Source organism: Heloderma suspectum, chromosome 3 (genome assembly GCF_057233095.1).
Source record: "Heloderma suspectum isolate Gila_16-S chromosome 3, 16-S_ref, whole genome shotgun sequence".
NCBI classification, from domain to species: domain Eukaryota; kingdom Metazoa; phylum Chordata; class Lepidosauria; order Squamata; family Helodermatidae; genus Heloderma; species Heloderma suspectum.
In genome coordinates this window covers 307,713,409-307,725,925 of record NC_139460.1, presented here as the reverse complement: position 1 = coordinate 307,725,925, position 12,517 = coordinate 307,713,409, and the positions used below count along the sequence as shown (strand labels likewise).

The following is a 12,517-nucleotide window of genomic DNA, read 5'->3' as shown; positions in this document are numbered from 1 at the left end:
TTTTGTCATTAGCTAGTAAATAAGTTAATTCTATATGCATGGCTCTGCCATGTAAACAAGCAAATATTTACAGCTAGCAAGCAAACATCTTGTCTGAGAGACGTTTTACAATATTGCTGTTGTGAAACTAGTACTAACAAGGTTTGGAAAGCATACTTATTGAGGCTGAAGTGAAGAGACCAGCGGGCAGGAACTGGTGGGAGGAAACCAAATCAGTAAAAAGGGGGAAAGATGGAAAGGGAAGAAGAGGTGTCCAGCTACAGTCAAAGAGGAAGTGTTAGGTCTTTGAGAACTGCAGCATGTAATATGAACTAACAACATAGAACAAAGCCTATTAATTATAATTTTAAAAGTCAGTCTGTACACACTAAAAGAGTCACTTGAAGGCTGTGCCTAATGGATTTTTTTCTCTTTTAAGAAATTACTTTTCAAGCATCCTGCCAAAGTGTCTCTTACAATTTAGCCTGATTTGTAGTTAAAGTTCTGCTGTGGCTCTCTGGGGTCTTAGGACACTGTGCTAAGTGTTTGCAACTGTGCATTATTTTTGCCACAGAGATTCCACTGAAAAAGGCATTCCCATGACCCCCAACTCCTGTGCATAGCAGCTAAATTCAGAGGAACCTTGCTAGCCCTGGCTCCACTACACCACTGATGGAGGGGGAAGAAGTCATCCCCATGATGACTTCTTCCCCCTCCATCAGTGGTGTAGTGGAGCCAGGGCTAGCAAGGTTCCTCTGAATTTAGCTGCTATGCACAAGAGTTGGGGGGAAATTAGTGGATTTTCCCAGCAACAATGTCCCTGTTGTAATGCAGAGTATTTTAGGATGGCTTGATCTTGAATGGTCATAGAATATTAGGGTTGGAAGGGGCCTACAAGGCCATCCAGTCCAACCCCCTGCTCAGTCCAGAAATCCAAGTCAAAGCATCCCTGACAGATGGCTGTCCAGCCTCGTCTTGAATGCCTCCAGTGTGGGAGAGCCCACCACCTCCCTAGGTAATTGGTTCCATTGTCGTATTGCTCTAACAGTCAGGAAGGTTTTCCTGATGTTCAGCCGGAATCTGGCTTCCTGTAACTTGAGCCCATTATTCTGTGTCCTGCACTCTGGGATGATCGAGAAGAGATCCTGGCCTTCCTCCCTGTGACAACCTTTCAAGTACTTGAAGAGCGCTATCCTATCTCCCCTCGGTTTTCTCTTCTCAAGGCTAAACATGCCCAGTTCTTTCAGTCTCTCCTCATAGGGCTTTGTTTCCAGTCCCCTGATCATCTTTGTTGCCTTCCTCTGAACCCTCTCCAGTTTGTCTGCATCCTTCTTAAAGTGTGGTGCCCAGAACTGGACACAGTACTCCAGATGAGGCCTAACCAGTGCTGAGTAGAGGGGAACTAGTACTTCCCTGGATTTGGAAGCTATGCTTCTATGAATGCAGCCCAGAATAGCATTTGCCTTTTTTGCAGCCACATCACATTGTTGGCTCATCTTCAGCTTGTGATGGACAACAATTCCAAGATCCTTCTTGCTTGTAGTGTTGTTGAGCCACGTATCCCCCATCTTGTAACTGTGCATTTGGTTTCTTTTTCCTAGGTGCAGAACTTGGCATTGATCCCTATTAAATGTCATTCTGTTGTTTTCTGCCCAGCGTTCCAGTCTATCCAGATCACTTTGAATCTGGTTTCTGTCTTCCAAAGTATTAGCTATCCCACCCAATTTGGTGTCATCTGCAAATTTGATCAGCATTCCCTGCACCTCCTCCTCCAAGTCATTAATAACAATGTTGAAGAGCACTGGGCCCAGGACTGAGCCCTGCGGTACCCCACTCGTTACCTCTCCCCAGTTTGTGAAGGTCCCATTGATAAGCACTCTTTGAGTCCGATTCTGTAGCCAACTGTGGATCCACCAGATCATTGTTTCATCTAGCCCACTTTGAGCTAGTTTGCTCATCAGGATATCATGGGGCACTTTGTCAAAAGCTTTGCTGAAGTCAAGGTATATTATGTCCACAGCATTCCCACGGTCCACAGGGGAGGTTTGTTGTTCAGTCGTTCAGTCGTGTCCGACTCTTCGTGACCCCATGGACCATAGCACGCCAGGCCTTCCTGTCCTGCGCTCTCTCCCGGAGCGTGCTCAAGTTCATATTCATTGCATCGGTGATGCTATCTAGCCATCTCATCCTCTGCCGTCCCCTTCTCCTTTTGCCTTCAGTCTTTCCCAGCATCAGGGTCTTTTCCAGAGAGTTTTCTCTTCGCATTAGGTGGCCAAAATATTTGAGCTTCAGCTTCAATATCTGTCCTTCCAATGAGCACTCAGGGTTGATTTCCTTTAGGGTTGACTGATTTGACCTCCTTGCAGTCCAAGGGACTCGTAAGAGTCTTATCCAGCACCACAGTTCGAAAGCATCAATTCTTCAGAGCTCAGCCTTCCTTATAGTCCAGCTCTCACAGCCATACATTACTAATGGGAAAACCATAACTTTGATTAGACGGACCTTTGTCAGCAAGGTGATGTCTCTTCTTCTTACTATGCTGTCTAGGTTTGCCATAGCTTTCCTCCCAAGGAGCAAGCGTCTTTTCATTTCATGGCTACAGTCACCATCTGCGGTGATCTTGGAGCCCAAGAAAATAAAATCTGTCACAGCTTCCATTTCTTCCCCTTCTATATGCCAGGAAGTGATGGGGCCAGATGCCATGATCTTCGTTTTTTTCATGTTGAGTTTCAAACCAGCTTTTGCACTCTCCTCTTTCACCCTCAACAAGAGGCTCTTGAGATCCTCTTCGCTTTCTGCCATTAGGGTGGTATCGTCTGCATATCGGAGGTTGTTGATAATTCTCCCGGCAATCTTAATTCCGACCTGTGATTCATCCAACCCAGCGTTTCTCATGATGTACTCTGCATATAAGTTAAATAAGCAGGGTGACAATATACAGCCTTGTCGTACTCGTTTCCCAATTTTGAACCAATCGGTTGTTCCATGTCTGGTTCTTACTGTTGCTTCTTGACCCTCATACAGGTTTCTCAGGAGACAGGTAAGGTGGTCTGGTACTCCCATCACTTTAAGAATTTGCCACAGTTTGTTGTGATCCACACAATCAAAGGCTTTAGCATAGTCAATGAAGCAGAAATAGACGTTTTTCTGGCATTCTCTTGCTTTCTCCATGATCCAGCGAATGTTGGCAATTTGATCTCTAGTTCCTCTGCCTCTTCGAAACCCAGCTTGTACTTCTGGTAGTTCTCGGTTTGCATACTGCTGAAGCCTAGCTTGTAGGATTTTGAGCATCACCTTGCTGGCATGTGAAATGAGCGCAATTGTGCGGTAGTTTGAACACTCTTTGGCATTGCCCTTCTTTGGAATTGGAATGTAAACTGAGCTTTTCCAGTCTTTTCCAGTAACAGGGGAGGTTACTTGATCAAAAAATGAGATCAGATTCGTCTGGCAGGATTTGTTCTTGACAAATCCATGTTGGCTTCAATTAATCACTGCATTGTTTACAAGGTGCTTACAGATGGATTGCTTTATCAACTGCTCCAGAATTTTCCCAGGGATTGATGTCAGACTGACTGGTCTGTGGTTCCCAGGTTCCTCCTTTTTACCCTTTTTGAAGATAGGGACACCATCAGCCCTCCTCCAGTCATCTGGCACTTCCCCCATCCTCCATGATTTCTCAAACAGAATAGACAGCGGTTCAGAGAGTTCTTCTGCCAGTTCCTTTATTACTGTAGGATGCAGTTCATCTGGCCCTGGAGATTTGAACTCATTCAAAGTAATGAGGTGTTCCTTGACCATGCCTATCGATCTCAAGCTGCAATCCTGCCCCTTCAGCCTAAACTTTGCCTTTGCCAGGGGGGTCATAGACCCTCTTTTGGGAGAAGACTGAGCCAAAGTAGGAACTGAGCGCCTCTGCCTTTTCTTTGTCATCTGTTATCATTTGGCCTTCCTTATTTAATAGCTGAACAACCATTTCTTTCCTCTGCCTTTTACTATGCACATAGCTAAAGAAAGCCTTTTTGTTGCTTTTAGCCTCCCTCGCTAACCTCAGCTCATTCTCAGCTTTAGCCTTCCTGACGCCATCCCTGCAATTCTGTTCTACCTGCCTGTACTCTTTCTTTGTGGCTTGGCCTTCTTTCCACTTCCTATATGTGTCCTTTTTTGTTTTCTGGTCATCTCTGTGCTTTTTGTGAAGCCAAGTTATATCCTTCAATTGCTGTATTCCAGTCATGAGAATCATCCCACCAAGTCTCAGTTATACCTATGAAGTCATAATTTCCCTCTTGAATTAAGAGTTCAAGTTCGTTCTGTTTGTTTCCCATATTCTGGGCATTAGTATATAGACATCGAAGACTATGTGCTTCATAATCTGGCTTTCTTCCTACATGTGTCTGAAGACTATTATTAGGTCTATTAGGACCCATTAACATTACAAAAGGCCTTCTGTTGATGGAGATAAAAACTGTTAGAACTGGTTTGTTGACTTTAAGATATTTTTCCGTTATGTTCCCTGATGCTGGAAAAAGAAACTCTTGAGCAGGTGGTCTTATGGTGTTTGGGGACACAGAGGGGCCTTTCCCTTTCTCATGCAATCTCAGGCCTCCACTATAATGTTTACAAGAGCTCATCCTCTTGACTTGGCTTCAGTATCCTTACTCTTACCAGCATTTACCACTTGAAGTGGACTTGGAAATAGGGATGCTCACTATATAATGGGGCTAAATTCCAAGGCAAGAGCTTGTAATGTTACATTTGGGATGGGGAGAACTCACCACGTTTGGCAACATCCCCATCACAAATGTAATGTATAGCCAGCCTCTAGGATCCTTTAAATGGAAATGCCAGTGCTTGGAAGGCATCATGCCTGCCACTGAGATAAGCTTCTTGCACAGTGAGTGTTATCAACTGGATAGTTCCTTGGATTTTTTTTTTTAAGCTTTTGACAACATCAGCTGGTTACAACCCACTTGGGGTTGAGATTCTTCCTCAGCTGAACACACAGAAATGAGTCTGTTCTATTTCAAAATGCCTATTATACTGTTTTATTTATCTTAATAAAGTTCTGTTTACGCAGTTTGTAGAATAATTATCTAGCTTATGTCAATTCTGTAAATTCTGAGAAATTTAAGTTGTTAATACTTTATTTTTGTTTTTATTCCCTCCCTCCACATAATCCATAACTTCAGTTACTTTATAAACCTCAATAATTTTCTTTCTAAACTTAAAAGACTTTTGATAGATATGTAATTTATTTATTTAATTTCATTTCTGTACTGCCCAATAGCCGAAGCTCTCTGGGTGGTGATGACCTAGCATTGGTGAAGGAATCGCATGTCATGCACAGGATCATTCCAAGGCAGTAAAGGTCAGTTAAAGGCAGTGAGAAAAGTTAGCAGAGTCAGTTACAGAAGAGAGACTGGTTAGACTAGGAAGAAAGAGAAAAGAAGGCCATATAAATAGAGGCTTTGTAGTCATGATATTTAGCATAAGGTGTTACTATATTAATAGGAATTATTGGTTCATTGAATTTTTAGCAATGTGTTTGCTTGTTCCTGGCCCCGCCAATTAGTGGGTTGTTTAACCCATGAATTGGTGTTAGTTGTGAACCAGGTCAAAATGTGGTTTAAGAAATCCTGGAGGTATTAAATTACAGTGCGTGAGAGAAGGGAGCATGTGAGTGCACAGTGCTTGTTCTTGATCTAATAAAACATAGTTTATTAGACCAAGATGGTTATATCTGAACTGGACCAACTTCTATTTACTGGTTAGCTCTTTAATAATTATTTACAAGTTCTTTGACACCAACTATTTCTGCCTCTTCCACTAGTCTGAAGTAAAACTACCTGAATCTCTCTGCTGCAGTTTCATATATCCCTTCTTTGAGGATTTTAAAAATTTAAATGAGAAATACACTTTTGAGATAAAATAAATATAAACACCCAAATTCTTTAGCCTCATAGGTTAGGTGCTCCAATCCCTTAATAATGTTTTCTGAACCTATCCAGTTCTTATGAGATCCTTTTTTTGAAATGGGGAGCCACCAGACTGTATTTTTTATTATTTTATTTCTCTCCTGTCTTTCCAACGAAGTGCTCAAGGTGGTGTACATCGTTCTGTCTCTCCATTTTATCCTTACTACAACCCTGTGGGGTAGGGTAGACTGAGAGATGGTGATTTGCCCAAGATTACCCACTGAGGTACATGCCTGAGTGGGTTTTTTCCTGTGCTTTGGACTGCTTTGTCACATTTTCCTGTGCTTTGGACTGCGGTACTAAATGAAAGACTTTATTTATTTGAGTGGTGTTTTTTAATACTGCCCTTCAGCAGGAGTTCTCCCACCTGTTTTATCCTCAGAACAGCCCTGTGAGGTAGGTTAGGCTGATAGATAGTGACAGATCCAGGATCACCCACAAGCTTCATGGCTGAATTGGGATTTGGATCTGAGTCTCCGTGGTCCTAGGCCAGCACTCTAACCACTACACTACACTGAACTTGGCCATGTCATATATTTATGGTGCTTGAAGATCTGAGTTAGTTTCATGGGTATTTTACCCAGTCCCTTTTGTTCTAATAAAGCTAATGTGATAAAGTTCAAGGGAATAAGGAGCTGAGAATATTGGCTAGGGGGTGTCAGAGGGAGGGGGGATTGCAGATAATTGCCTGTTACTTTTGCAGAAAGATTAACTGCCAGGCTCTTTGGGTTTTTACATTTCAAAGAGTTATTCCTTTGTTATTGAAAGAGGATCACATTGGATTACATAGCTTCAGTGTTCTCATATAGCAATTGCTGTATTTTTTTTCAGTCTGTGGGGAGGGGAACTCAACTCTGCAGCTTTAATAGGGGGAAGAACATAAAAATTGGTGTCTGAAAGGCCTAAATCTTCTGAGCCTAGGAGATCAGGGACTTATTTAGACAATACAGATCAAACCTAGAGCAGTCAAATGGGCAAGAACTTCTTCCGACAGGGCACTAGCTCCCTCAGTTGGCTGAGCTAGCATTGGATATTTCTTTAAAAGTTTTGTTGATTATTTCTTTCAGAGTGATTTGTGGTCTTTAGGGATAACCGCCATCGAGATGGCAGAAGGAGCTCCTCGTGAGTACAACCCAATTTTACACGTTATCGTCCTTTGGATTGTTGCTTGTTAAGTTTCATTATGTATTGGCAGTGAGTCCGGTTCTGTGTGATAAACTGTATACAAATGATCTCCAAGCAAAATGTTGAAATGAGATAGACATTGGATTTGTGGGATGAACTGACAGTTTCAAGAGAGGAAAGAAATCTCTGTCTGTCTGTCTGAACATTCTTAGCCTTCCACCATGCTCTACCGTGACCAAGAAGCAGAAACCGCAACAAGGCTAGACAAACAGGAACAGGCTCAATCCTTTAGTTAATTGTTATTGTGAAGAAATGAAATTTTTAAAAATTGCAATAAATATAATTATAACTTTAACAGTGTTAGATAACAGGTTCACAGCAGTTCCTCTCTTTTGTGTTCATACTGGAACAGCAGGACCAGCCTACAGTTAACACACACACATGGAATTAAAACAGAAATAAAGTGAAGTAACAGCCACGAAAGTCCGTTTTTAAAGGCAATTGTGCTAGGTTGGCAGCAGTCCAGTTCTTCATGCATTGTCAGCATTATGGCTTCATGTAATAATGTACGGTATTTGGCAGCAGTCAAATATTAGGTGGCCAATTGACTGGTCAATTGACAGTATTTGACTCGTCAGTTGACTAGCATGCCAACCCTAACACACACGTACACCCACATACACCCTGCCTGTCATAATGACAGGTATTTTACTAGATTTATTGACAGCCTTATGCAACATAATAGTTTTGCATATAGTTGGACAGCTTTTTCACTTTGAGGAATTGGGGAAAGGGTTTGGGTTTTTCATTCCTTCTCCTTCTTCCTCCTTGTCAAACTTGACATGCCTTTAAGTAATCTCTCTGTCTCTTGCAGTGTGTGTGTGTGTGTGTGTGTGTGTGTAGATATATTGATGTAGCTTGTATAGCATAATAGCGAGGAGCGTGAGCTACAGGTCAGGAAATCTTTGGTTTGAATCTCGTCTCTGCCATGAATTCACTAGGTCGCTTTAGATGAGCCACTATTTTTCAGCCTCAACTTCCCCCTCTTCTTTCTCCCATTTAAATTAATGGCTGCCATTCACTCACATGGGAAAAAATGAAGTGATCCACTTAAACAGTGTTGCATGGGGATAAATGTTACCTTTGTTACCTTTCCTCCATAGGTAACAGTGGGTGAACTGGTCTGCACCAGGGGTGGGGGGACCCCCCCAAGCCTTCTCTGGGCCAAATGACATCAGAGGGTATGGCCCCATCCCCTGACACAATTTGGTTCCGGGCCAGCACACTGGGTGGATTCTTCCAGCATGTCAGCCAGAACCCTACTTTGCTGTGCACTGGCTTCCCCCATTGGGGGGATGCTATGCAAAGAAAGCCACTCTGACTCCAGCTGCTAATTCAGCAGGGGACACTTTGTCTGCGCAGTTCCTCCACCATGGGGGGCAGTGGCAGTGATGCAGCATAAGCAAAGCTGCCCCAATTGAGTCAGTGACTGGAGGAATATTTCAGCTAGTCAAGCTTTACCTGCATAGTGCCTTGCCCATTGGACTGGGACCCATTGGGCCAGCCTCTTGGCTGGGATGCCTTACCTACACAGCTTCCTCCCCTGTGGAGAATTCCTGTGGTTTTGGGAGGTGCATGAACAGATTTGGCCAGCGCTGGGAGGTGATAACAGTAGGATTCCTCCAGGGGCCAAGCCTCGCCTCCTGGAGGATTCCATGAAGGTTCTATAGGCTGGATGGGGAATCTCTGTGGGCCAGATTAGGCTTGTGGGCTGGAGCCCCCCCCCCCCCCGCTCTAATGGTCTGCAGTGTAAACTCTAAACTGCCAGGGAACCTATTGCTTTGCTAAATAAACAACCATGAAAGAACCTGTAACTAACACAGAGGTGGCCAACCTTTTTGTTGGCTGCAAAGTCAAAAATATGAGGTGGTGCCACTGTAATGTACATTTCAGGACATGGGCAACTTCACTCTCCCTTCATGCTTGGTCTGTGGTTTCTCCTCTGGTCTTGTGAGCCAAAAACAGGCAACAAAGAGGCAGATTGGACTGATACAATGCTGTAACCAGGCCAGGGGTCCTCTGGCTCCTGTTCTGCAACTACATACTGTAGGTTGGCCTGATGTAATGTGGTTTCAGTGCACTGTGGGAAATTAAAATTGTGGTGGTGCCATTTTAATTTTTGATAATAACTCTACATAATTTCCATGGTGACTCTATGTCAGGAGAACTGTGATTAATTAAAATGGTGGGCAGCCCACAAACCCAGCTGCCACTCAAGCTGCCCAGGACCAGCATCAGCAGTGAGCTCTTTCAGGCCTCTGGGGTGCCAAGTGCTGATGATGTGGCCCTGGTACAAAAATAAGATAACTATCCCCTTTGTTTCATATAAATTCAGGATAGACCAAGCACGCCAGCCATCCCTAGCCTGGTGTCCTCCAGATGTTTTAGATTACAACTCCCAGCATTCCTGATTATTGGCTCTGCTGGCTGGGGCTGATGGGAGTTGAAGTCCAAACCACCTGGAGATTACGAGGTTGGGGAAGGCTGGGATAGATCAGTGGAGCTGTTATAATAAGCACCCACCTCCTAGCAGGAGTCACTCATTGTCTTCTCTCATGGTAAGAGCAGTATTAAAGCGCATTAACAAGCAACTCAGTAGGTTCAGCTTCCCACATCACATGTGACTCTAGAGTGTAGAGAGAACACCATCAGGATCTTAGGGTAGAACTGAATGTCTTTGGTAGAACATTCTGTGTATTATGTTTTGTGCTGTACCTGATGCCTTCTGTTGTGATTTTTCAGCCCTTTGTGACATGCATCCCATGAGAGCTTTGTTCCTCATTCCTCGGAACCCAGCCCCCAGGTTGAAATCAAAGAAATGGTGAGTGTGTCCGCCCTCTACTCTCTACATATACATTTCATTTGCATGCTGTAAGAAGCCATTATACCTTATTTACATCTTTGGCACTGCAAAAGCAAACAAATAAACAAGTAAACAAAAAAACACATCTGCAGGAAATAAGGTTTGAGTAGGTGCCCATTAAAGTTGATGGCAAAGTTTGTGTGTGCAGGAATTTGAAAGTTTCAGTGGGCCAAGAGATCTTTCAAACTGTGAGCAATCCAGCATGGGCCTGGATTGAATCTTGTATGTGGTGTCTGGGTTCACTCCTACTGCAGATTGATGTAGCTGGAAGTCCGTACAGGCTGACTGAAAAAAGTCACAATTGTATCATGAACAGAGAGGGTCATGTGAACAGGCTTGAGGAGAGTTTCATACTTTCGACATGGGATCGCTAGAAGGAAGTGAAAAGGCTGACATGGAGCCAGTAGCCCTCAGACATAGTTCTGTTCTTTGTGCACTGTAATGTCACCATGACACACAGTGTAATTCTCACACATAGATTTTTGGGGAACTTGATTTTGCCTTTCGTGTTACTCTACACCAGTTAATGAGCCCAGATTGAGCAAGCCATGAAAAGAAACATTGCTCCTATCTCAGCATTGCATTTCTCAAATTGGAGGATACCACAGCCTAAGCCCACAAAAGTGACTAGCTTGCCATTTTTTTAACTAGTCTTCTAAGAGGCTGGTAGAATGTGTTTTTATGGTGGCCACAGAGGAGGGGAAATCCCCCTTTTCTGCAGCCAGCATGGAAATGCAGGAAACCACCCCTGTACCAGGCTAGCAAACAAAACAAAACAGAAGTTGCCTTCTACAAAACAGGCTGGGGAAGGAGGGACAAAGTTTAGGGGAAGGTTTCCCTCCCTCTGCAGCCAGCATGGAAAGCAAGCCAACTGGCAAGGGAGGAACGGAGAAAACTATTCCTCCTCTGCCAGCTCATTCACTTGCTTTCATGGCATTCTATGTGCTTGCCTGCGTGGAATTCATGGTCACCTATGGCTACAGTCTGAGTTGTTAAATACAAAGCTGGGATACAGCCCTCTATCCTACCAGTGGTGTGCGCTAGGGATGTACGAAAGTAACTTACCTTTTCGCGGATTCTATTCGGGGGGGGGAGGCGTTCCGTCCCTCTCCCCGGAATCCTCGATGGGGGGGGGAGGCGATCCGATCCTCCCCCCTGGAATCCTCGACGGCCAGCTGTGCTCCGCAGCGGCTCTGCGGAGCAGCCGGCCAGGCCCAGGCCAGGGCTGTCCACAGCCGGATTTCCAGCTGCAGAGGGCTCTGGGTAAAAAAAAAAAAAAAACCGCGTACGCAAATGGCGGCGGCTCCGGCCACTGCCATTTGCGTTCCTTATTTTTCGCCGTCTTAGTCTACGTAAATATTTACGTAGACGAAGACGAAGAAAAGAAAGGGGAACGCAAATAGCGTACTGGGTGCTATCTGCGTTCCCCTTTCTTGTCCTCGTCTTAGTCTACGTAAATATTTACATAGACTAAGACGGCGAAAAATAAGGAATGCAAATGGCGGCGGCCATAGCCGCCGCCATTTGCATACACTTTTTTTTTTTTTAACCCAGCTGTGATAGGCTACATAAGTCTTTACGTAGCCTATCACTGATGTAAAAAAAAAAAGAAAAAGACAAGACTGCAAATGGTGGCGGCGGCAGCCGGTCAGAAGACCAGCCGCCACTGCTGCCGCCGAAGCCACCACTGTAGCCACTGCTGTCCGGAACATCCGCCCCAGGTAAGTCTTGTCCCGGGGGGGATCCGCGGGGGGCGTGCGGACTGTTCCACCATGGATTTCGGGGGGCCGAATGCACTGGCATTCGGCCTCACCAAGATCCGTGGCAGAATTCTCTGACATCCCTAGTGTGCACATCCCACGAAGTAAGCACTGCAGATTTTCCTGGAATGTACCAGTTCGGAATGCGAGTGGGGGAATAGTATGTTCACATCCCAGTGAAGCAAACTCCCTGCATATACAGGGAGAACAGTTCTAGGGTAGCTAATCCAAAAATGTGGTTCTTGCATTTTCCCCTAAAATTTAAGAGAGAGGTGTTTGTATTCTAGAGCTCATTCCACAGCTATAACAGGCCCCTCTCCTCCAGTCAACAGAACTTACCCATTTTATTGATGGGACCAATAAAAGTGATAAGATCTCACTCTCTCTACTCATAATGTTGAGTACTTTGTAAGATATATAGGTCCTAATCCATGAGGGTCAGAACAAGTACCTTGACTTGGGCCTGGAAAAATAAATGGAAACCAGTGATAACACTGGCCAGAATACTGTGAGGTAAGTTGCACTGATGCAGCCTCAGCTAAAGAATTCCATGGCCATCTCCATGAGAAGCTTCTACCATGTGAAGAGGGAAGGAATGCTAAAGTTCTCACATGCTAGGTCTCAGTATTTTCAATTGAAAATGAATATGCTTTTTAAGGAACAGTCTCTAGTACTCAAAAGTTTGTTTGTTTTTAAGACTGGGGTTCACACGTGTATGTATACCACTCTATTACTTTATACTTCATTACTGCAAGCTT

General features: G+C 44.2%; 1 protein-coding gene across 4 annotated transcripts in view; it reads left to right on the top strand.

Moving 5' to 3' along the window:
• TNIK (TRAF2 and NCK interacting kinase) overlaps positions 1 to 12,517 on the top strand; it is a 424,016-nt gene that overhangs the window by 243,818 nt on the left and 167,681 nt on the right. For all 4 annotated transcript variants that reach the window (XM_084847490.1, XM_084847491.1, XM_084847489.1 and 1 more), the window contains exons 8-9: positions 7,019 to 7,073; positions 9,879 to 9,957. In XM_084847490.1, coding sequence (XP_084703616.1) covers positions 7,019 to 7,073; positions 9,879 to 9,957 — 134 coding nt within the window. The remainder of the gene's footprint in view (positions 1 to 7,018; positions 7,074 to 9,878; positions 9,958 to 12,517) is intronic.